Below are 9,588 nucleotides of genomic sequence, written 5' to 3' on the forward strand. Positions count from 1 at the left end.
AACTTCGGTTGCCAGTGGATCCGTTAACAGGACACCCACCTTATGAAGAGTTGCCTGAAAATGTGTCAAAATTCGTGAAAGTGTTATCAGAAAGGATGGATAATATTCACCATCAAGTGCTTTCAAACTTGAAAACGTCTGCTGATTCGATGAAGTTATCTTATGATAAGAAATCTACTGAAGTCAGCTTTGTACCAGGAGACAAGGTGTAGTTGTATAATCCCAGGAAGACCAAAGGGAAGTCTCCTAAGTTGTCATCTCCATAGGAAGGCCCATATGACATAGTGGATCGTCTCTCAGACGTGACTTTCCGGATAAAATATGATTGGCGAGGTGGTGCATGCCAACAGGCTTTGTCGTTATCACGGTCCAGGACATTTCAGTTGGAATGAAGTGAACAATAGAACTGACGCTGCTGAAGACGTATCACCTGAAAAAGCCACTGTCGAAAAAGAAACTCTACCCAGTTTTGAGAAGGGAAACAGTGAAGCCCTTGATGAAGCTACTACCACTGATGTGACTGTTACCGATAATAGGACATTTTTTGATGGAGCAGATGAACCCCACGTGAAAGAAGCCAACGAGACGGAGACCAGTACGGAAGGAGATATGTCCCGTAAAATTAAGAGACTTTATTGAATTTTGTTAATTATCTGTTGATTTAATGTAAGTAGCTATTGTTCGGGACGAACAATACTAAGGAAGGGGCACTGTTACGACAGCGGATGTGACGTGACGCTGGTAACACGTAATGAGTATCTAGAAGGTTCCTGAAGGCTCGAGACGCCCTCTATTTTGTATATATAAAACTGGCAAATAAAGCGGGGGAGATATAGTTGCAGATAAAGAGATTGAAGATATAGACACGGATAATCTAGTCAATAGGGCACCGTAAGTAAAGTGCGTGAATCGTTGTGACTTATAGCCTGAGTTGAAGTTAAAGTGACTGTGGAAATTAAGTGTATTGCAATGTTGAATTGAGAAAGAATAAACTAATTTTATTTAAGAAAGGACTTGTATCGCAGAAGTTTTTTCGGAAAGAATTTCAAACAAAATTAACAAACAAGCAGATACGTAACAACTTACTGGAAAGAATTCAAAGGAGGGCTACTAGACTTATTCTGGGGATGGAAGGGTCATCTTATAGGTATAAGTTATATCTCTTGTTTTTTCTTGAGTAACAAGGATTAAAGGGGTGATCTTATTGAAGTTTACAACATTATCTGGGGGAATTAATAGAATAAAGGTCTCTGATTTCTTGGAGTTGTATTCTGAAAAGAAAAGAACACAAGTTTAAAATTTCGAAAAGACACAATAGGCTCCAGTTAAGCCAGTTTTATTTTTCTAATAGGGTGATTCGCTTATGGAATGAGTTGCTATTGGCAGTAGAGACAGCCAGCTCTTTAGAAGAGTTTAATGCGGGTATCAATGATTTCCTGAAAAATAAATGCCACGTTTAAAGGTTTACATTTCTCAAACAATTGGGTGTGGAAGGAAAAAGAGTCTTGAAAGGTCATATGTTCCCTTGTTGTCGTAATTTACGTTGTTCAACTTATAGATACTTTCTGTGAGTTTATACTAAGATTTATATGAACTCAAAACTTATTCTTAGCTAATAATTGTTACATGTTACACTTCTATTTAATTGATAAAATGTGTGGAAATGCTAACGTACGTTAACAAAAATTGTACCACTATTTTTTATTAATCCAATAAAATGTGGACAATATTATCAATAACGATAACAACAAATATATATATATATATATATATGTATATATCAATTTCATAATACCTTCGGTAATATCTAAGTTCGATCTTTCTGCAACACGTCGTCTCATCGGGGAATCGGACAGAGACACATCAAAACCTGCAAATAATAATAAAAACTAAGTACTTCCACATGTTATGATAAAGATAACATAAGAATTTGATAGGTAAGTAAAGACAGAGGTACAACTAACCTTGCCGATAATAAAGTTATTACAATAATATAGATTGTATAACAAGGAATTGATTTAACAGTTTCTATTGTTGCGCATTTTTAAATTATTCAGTGAAAAGAGCTAATTAGTAATAGAGTCATTATTTACAATTAAGAAACATCAATATTCGTATATAAGCATTAAAATTATTAAATCTTTAATTAAATGTGCTGAACAAAGTACAACAAAAATTCTGATTAACAAAACAAAATATTCGTTATTAAACTGTCCAATCACCAAATCTTCTTGGTGGTTTTCTTTTCCATGACTTATGGTACAAAGATAGAAGGGATGCCCTCTTCTCTTGTTCTTTATCGTAGCATGCTGCCATATCACAAGGAGAGTTCTCTTCAAGTAAAACACCGATGACCCCACACTTGGTGACAAGCTGGAGCTGGCCCAGCAGGATGACTTACCACTGCAAAGTCTTTTCTGTAGCTGTCTCGACTTCTACCTTGGGGTCTTCAGCAAACTGACTTATCACTGAAAAGTTCTTCTATGAAGCTGTCTTGAGAGGAACATTGGGCTCTTAAAAAGATTGACTTACCACAGGGAAGGTCTTCTCTGAAGCTAACCACTAGGAAAGTCTTCTCTGAAGCTAAACAGTTGGTCATATTCTCACTGACGCATTTCCAAAAACAATCACAATGTATGACATTTGTCTTGGATCGCCTGTCCTTCTGGATTCTATGAGCCACATCATTGATTCTACAGTAAACGGTCCTTTCCAACATATACTTAATTGCGAAGTTTGTTCTCTTCAGCAACAAGGATTGTATAGCCATACCATGTCACTGCAATGCAATCCAAAATTTGCAGGATTTACATCATAAAGAATTTTCACGCTAGCTTATTTGAATGTTTCTTGGGTAAAGTCGTATGTGACATCAATGATGTTCCCCAGTCTCTCTGCATGTTCTGTGTAAGACTTTACTGAGTGATGATCCTCAGGATTTGAGTACAGAAAGTCCACTAACACTTTGAGTTCTCTCCCAAAAATCAGCCTATGGCTTCATGTATTGTTGGTCGGTATATTATGAAATAAAATGAAAGATCTTAATTCCATGTTCTCTGCTATTCATTCACATAAATACTTTATTTATTTAACTCTCAAACGTTCAGGTGCGTCGATTGGAAACACCTATTGTATGGGTTGGTTTATTACCTTGCGAAAACCAACTACTGGATGGATTTTCTACAGATAATGTAGATTCTGGAAAAAATATATATTATTGTTATATGTGATATTTGTATGAATTTGCTGCTTTGAAAATTTAAAAAGATTCCAGTGTGACATGTTTTTCAGGAAACAATTAAAACTTAATACCATTGTTGTAGCACTTAATTAATAATTTTTATGACTTCCTACATTCTTCTAAAATTTTCTTATAAAGGTTTTATTTTATAGAATGTTAAATTTTATGTTTGTTTTGATACAAAAAGCACTACATGGAGTTTCACTGTGTTTATTATCACTGGTATACAATGAAAATAGCTTTTGTAGAATACAGAATGATATACAAGCTGGCATTTAAAAAGCTTGTTAATCAGAAGATCCACTTTATTATATATATATAATAAGTTTTAAACACATACATATATATATATATATAACATTTACTTTTCGCTGATTGTATTTGACAATTCAAGCTAATCCTACCTTATCTTATTCCACGAGAATAACAAAAATTATTTATTTTCATATCGTACCGTAACATCATAATTCAAATAAAGTACAAAATGATAAAGTAACATGTCAACAAGTTAAGCTTTTATAACTTTGTTTCGATATCTACGCAAATCTACGAGGTCCCGAAAGTCATATTTTCTTGTACACATTAAAAAGAAGTGAAAACATTCTTTACTGATTACATTTTAGACCACTAACCTATGGCTTCTTGAATCTGAAATATAGATGATGTAGACTATGTTAAAAACGTTAAATACCATAAGTAACTGCACTATAACTATATCAGCCTATTGTTTGGACCCCCCTCTCCTGCATCCGTGCGTGAAGACTCGTCTAAAATGGCTAATAATAAATATAGAAGATTCTAGGAAGTAAATATGGCCATATATTAGTCCACGTCTTCCAGAAGTAAAGCTAAAGGGATATATATTGAACAAATTAATAACTGCACGTTGTTTAAGTTTTATTCGCTGCAAGCTTTCGGCTCTAGTGTTAGAGTCTTCAACAACCTTCAGAAATTGTAATACAGACATATCAGCGGCAGCCAAGCATGCTAGGAATAACAATCATATGATATATTCAAATTTAAAACCATAATAATCGTGACCAGGAATTTCAACATTATGATACGAGCATTTACGGAGACCATTGTTGTCACAACAAGATAAATACAGATAGGGGCCATCCACTAAACATTGCTATCATTTCCTTCATTCAAAGTAATAAAGAGCTGTTCAAAAGATAATTCATATGTATTTATATTTAGTGAGAGTTCGTTTGTTTGTTTTTAGCACAAAGCTAAACAATAGGCACTCTCTCTACTGAGGGAAATCGATCCAAGATTTTCACATTGTAAAATAATCATGAAATCTTGAACACTAATTAATGGAGGGCTCTATTATTCTAAACAGACTCCTAGTGTCGCTGAGTCACTGGTGAGTGGGGTCTAAGGTATAGGGAAATTGACCGTCACATTATAACGCCTCAAAAGCTAAGTATGTTCGGCGACAAGTTTCGATACCGCGACCACCTGCAGCTTACTCTAACCAGTAGGCCATGCCAAGCGCTGCTATAGAAGAAAGTAATTCATCAAGTAAAAAATATGTCTAACTCTTAATTAATAGCTATAATCAGAAAAATATTCTATGGCGTTGTTCGTTCGAAATATCTCATATTAACTATTATTTAATATCGTATATATATATATATATTAAGAACATTTGATAAAATAATGCTTTTCGAAGTGTTTATAAGCAACAATGCCCTAGTCCATTTACAGATCATGCTGATATGTTATACGTATATAGATATTTACGCTATAATATGATTTTCTTTCCTCTTGATTTGAAACTTACGTTGAAAATCTTTGGAATATAAGAAACTATGCTGTTAATCGAAATAATGTCTAATTATTCTTAACCAAAAACTGCGATATACACATTAGGCCTATTCAATCAATTCATTACACTAAAGACTCCTGCTGAGTCAACAGTAAGTTTACGGACTTAAACGCTAAAATCTTTTATTTCATTCCACTCGGTGAACAAAGCAACGATAGCCTGTTGTGTAGTTTTACGCTAAAAAAAAACATTATAGAAATCATTAATTTTATATTTTTTCGTGAGAGGTTGATTGTTTATTAACAAGTATATATATTTTCACTGATGTTTGGGATCTCGTGTTATCCACAATGTGCAAGCTCTCAAAGGAAGATCTGTAAAATATAGCAAAAAACATAATCTAACGGTAAAAGTTATTTCTAAGAAAAAAATTCGAGTTGCCAAAATGAAACGTGTCAATAATGTCTAGGAAGTCTAATTTTTGTTTAAAAAGAAAATTTAAAATCTCTGGCAATTCAAAAGCGTTTGAAGCTGTCTAATTTTCCTGCTCGCTCAGCCCCCAGTGGCACAGCGGTATGTCTGCGGACTTACAACGCTAGAAACCGGGTTTCGATACCCGTGGTGGGCAGAGCACAGATAACCCATTGTGTAGCTTTGTGCTTAATTCGAATCAAACTGCTCGCTCGAAGACTTTGCTGTTATTTTTTCACTAAACATGTTAGAACACATGTAACAAAAAACACAATCATTTTAACACGCTATCGACAAAATTGTGCTTATGAAGGATGATATTTTTGACAGTGCAGGTTTCTTTTTGGTTATTATAAGAGCCTTGCTTCCTGGTGCAGTGATATTTCTTTTTTGCACACTATGTTTTGAACTTATAAGAGTACATTGTTGTTACATATACAAGTCTACGCTACAATAAGATGTTATTTCGTCTTGATACAATGTTTTGAACTCGACGTTTAGTAGTAACTGGTTGAACAAAAAAAAGGGTTGGTTTGTGATCGTGTTTCATTGATACTATATCAGTATTCATATTGTCTTTACCTGATAGTGAAGGACACCCTTTATCACTAAGACGGCGTCGGATTGGACCAGCACTAGTAGGAGTAGGAAGGTGTAAAGGTGGAGGATTTGGTGGAATAAGCCTTGGTGGAATCGCCATCAACGGTGCTGAGTTGGCCATTGTCGTCAAGGCAACCGAGAGGAGAGTAGCAGGAGATGAGTCCGACCCAGTTGATAGAGAGAGCTGTGGTGACGTAGATGCTGGTTTGGTAAGAGTGGGAAAAGCCTGTTCAAGAAATTAGTAGCTGAAATTATATAACGTCGCAATGGACATATTTAGTCCTTTCAATACGGGCTGGGTGGAATCCACCCAGCCCGTAATCAGGAAAGTATCTATGAGAGTAATTGTACTACAATTTTTGAAAATGTACATAATTTTTTATAAAATTTTGCAGATTATTAGCAAACATTAGAAGGATTTCATACACAAAATATCTGGGTTTTGAATTATGTTTTAAGATTTTTTTATTAAAGATTTGTTCGTGAATGTTTTTTTTTCAGAATTTTGACTATCCAACGTACAAAGTATTTTTGATTTTAAGATTAAAAATACTCTTCTTTATCTGAAATTTGTCAAGTTTCATTTGCGTAATCTCTATATCCTTCTAGATAATCATCAAACGATTTTCTGAATAAAACTTTATATTTAATTTGTTATTTTTATCCTTATTAACACTGTATGGTGTTGATCGATTTGACCGACCTCGTAACCATCATTAAAATTAAGAAATAAATCTAAATTACTATTTGTGTTCTAGAATAACTGCAAATTGTAATAGAAAACCACAAATGTTTATTCTAAATAGCTTAAATCTTGTAACCGTATAAATCTATTTGTATTTATTAATTTTTGTTTTATTGACCTTTGAACTGTGTCTGACTAAAAATGCCCCGATAGAAGTTGAAAATTACACGACGCACGTGCATTGAAATGACCCTATCGAACAGAAACTTCTGGCGCGTATACCCCACGAAGGTTTTTATTATTTTCCTTTCATTATCTTACCTAACAACTTTCAATTCTTATGATTTTAGTTACTTTTATTATAATAAACAGTTAAAACAAATGAAAAATAAAAACCTCGTAATTAATTATCAAACATTTTTATTTTCAGTAAAGCTTTAAATTATATTTGTTATTTTTTGTACTGTAACATCATACTTATTTCTCCAGGTTGTAAGTAAGTAATCAAAGTATAACGAAAATAAAGGTTACAAAATAAAATGTATAGTATTGTTAGTAGTGATTAGAAAAGTTCAAAGTACTTATGGTCAGAGTTTATGCTCTCACCTTTCACATTTGTTTTCTGTAGTTATTTAATTGCTAGTAGATGAGTTAGAAATTAGAAGAAACAAAATGAATAGTACTCTGTTCTTTTCAGTAGGGACAGTAAAGTTCCAAGTAAATTTTCTGAGAGTTTTTTCTAATCTTTTTACACCTATTTTCTATTGTTATTATACTGTTAGCGGCTGAAGTAGAAACCTGCCGAGTATAAAGCAATGAATCACCGTTCCTCTTTAGGTGTTACCGTAATTTAAGTACTTTGACACCGTCAATATCAATAAGTTCATGCGGAGCAATTTCCAGAATTTTCCCTGCTTTGAAAACACAGTGGGATAGGATATATCAACTTGTTGACAGTATAATGGTTACAAAGACAATTGTCTAAAGTATTATAAAAATGTTTATGACTGGGACGATCCAATAAGTCAAAAAGCGGAAGTATCCTGCAGAAAATATTGGGATCACTGCTCTGAGAACACAGTGGGATAGAATTTGCCACCTTCTTGACAATACAGTGGTTGCAACAAGACCTGTCTAAAGCATTTTATAAAAGTGAGAGAAAATATTTATGATATGGCTCTGTACAAAGTATAAAGTTGTATCATATCCAATAAACTTGCTAGCTTTTTGAAGCTAGTTTGAAGGTCGGGATTTAGCGTTGGTATAGGTGTAAATGTGTGTAAATGATTACAGACATCCTGTTTCATATATTACCATGCTTATACACTAACCAATAAATTTGTAGTTTCCAGTAATATAAATACGGGTCGTTTTGGTTAGGCTAGTATTCTTGGCTTAGCCTTCTTGGTTGTAACTTGAGAAACAAATTCTTCACCAGAAAACTGCAAGTTCAACGGGTGTTTATGTAAAGATGTTCCTTTTCATGTGTTAAGATCAGTGATTAATTTATTTCTTAGACTTTCCCAAATTACACAAATAAACTTTTCCTGAATTGCCAAGTTTTTAGTTTTGTATAATTTGTATTTATTCTTTCTCAATGTAAACGAATAGAAACATAACACAAGTTCTTACTTTGAAAATACAGTAGCATATTGGCTACCATACATTACATAAATACTGAAATGTTAGTTATTTTTCTTTAAACATAAAACAGTAAATAAAAAAATTTTGGAAAACAATGATCTCTACTACTTACGATGCTACCAAGTCATTGTTTGCACGCATGAGCCATACTTGCTAAGCCTCGTCCAAATTCACATGTGGAGATGTAAAAATAACAAGTTTTGTAGACTTTATATCAGTATTTTGGAATACAAAATAAATATAAGTTACTGCACTAATACTCCAAAAATTCACGGTAAGTTATCAGGCTTCCTAACTAAATTGTACTTGGGTCTAAAAATTATAATTTCTATTCAGAAAATAGCCTTGATAGCAATACTTCAAACTTTCCAATGATATAAGGGCAATTCTCTCGAAAATAAATTAGAAAGACTGACAGAATTATGTTGAATAAATAGATATCTTTCGATTGATTCTAAAGTTATTGGTATATAAAAGTAGGTTTAGATAAATAAGTCTTTCCAAATGATGAAGTGGTGGTAGGAGCTAATATAGTGGGTTCGCTAACTATTATGATATCTCAGCAAATAGAAAAGGTAGGAGGTTATTATTTTATATTATAGCTTGCCAATATCGGACATTTGAGTTTCTAATTCGTACGAAACTTTACACGTTATATTGTGGGCGTCATAAAATGCAATCTGACCAAACCCAAAAGGCCGCGTATCACGTGATACACAAAAATATTTGAATATTTAGTTTCAAATCAAGAAACTAACTAATGTATAATACTAAAATTTGAATTATAATCTAAAATTTGTTACCAAACTTATTGCTATACGTTTATAAAATAATAGCTAAATAAAATGTTGAATGCAAATCTACAAACGTGATGACATGCCCTCTGACCCCTACCCGTCTCGATAGGGTTAATAGAATATTGTACTGTTTTTAAACTACTTGTTTTTGAATTGCCCGTAGAGTGGCGTTTCTTCCAGTAACGGTAATTTTTTATGGATAATGTTCCATTATCCATAAATAAATTGAAAAATAATGGTTATAAGGACTGGCACATATAAAGATATCTTACTTTTTAATAAAATATATGAAACTATATCAAAAGAAAACTCTCGATCATGGAAACTACTTTGTGGAGAACCTAGAGGTCGTTAGCTACTAAAGGTTATCCTTGGA

The 9,588-nt window shown here is 33.2% G+C and overlaps 1 protein-coding gene across 13 annotated transcripts in view; it reads right to left on the bottom strand.

The window, feature by feature from the left end:
- Positions 1–9,588, bottom strand: part of LOC106458029 (forkhead box protein P1-like) — a 255,864-nt gene that overhangs the window by 12,638 nt on the left and 233,638 nt on the right. For all 13 annotated transcript variants that reach the window (XM_022384158.1, XM_022384157.1, XM_022384156.1 and 10 more), the window contains 2 exons: positions 6,069–6,312; positions 1,796–1,870 (listed from right to left, as the gene is read on the bottom strand). In XM_022384158.1, the coding sequence (XP_022239866.1) occupies positions 1,796–1,870; positions 6,069–6,312 (319 nt within the window). The remainder of the gene's footprint in view (positions 1–1,795; positions 1,871–6,068; positions 6,313–9,588) is intronic.

The sequence above is a fragment of the Limulus polyphemus genome, unplaced genomic scaffold (assembly GCF_000517525.1).
Source record: "Limulus polyphemus unplaced genomic scaffold, Limulus_polyphemus-2.1.2 Scaffold406, whole genome shotgun sequence".
Lineage (NCBI taxonomy): Eukaryota > Metazoa > Arthropoda > Merostomata > Xiphosura > Limulidae > Limulus > Limulus polyphemus.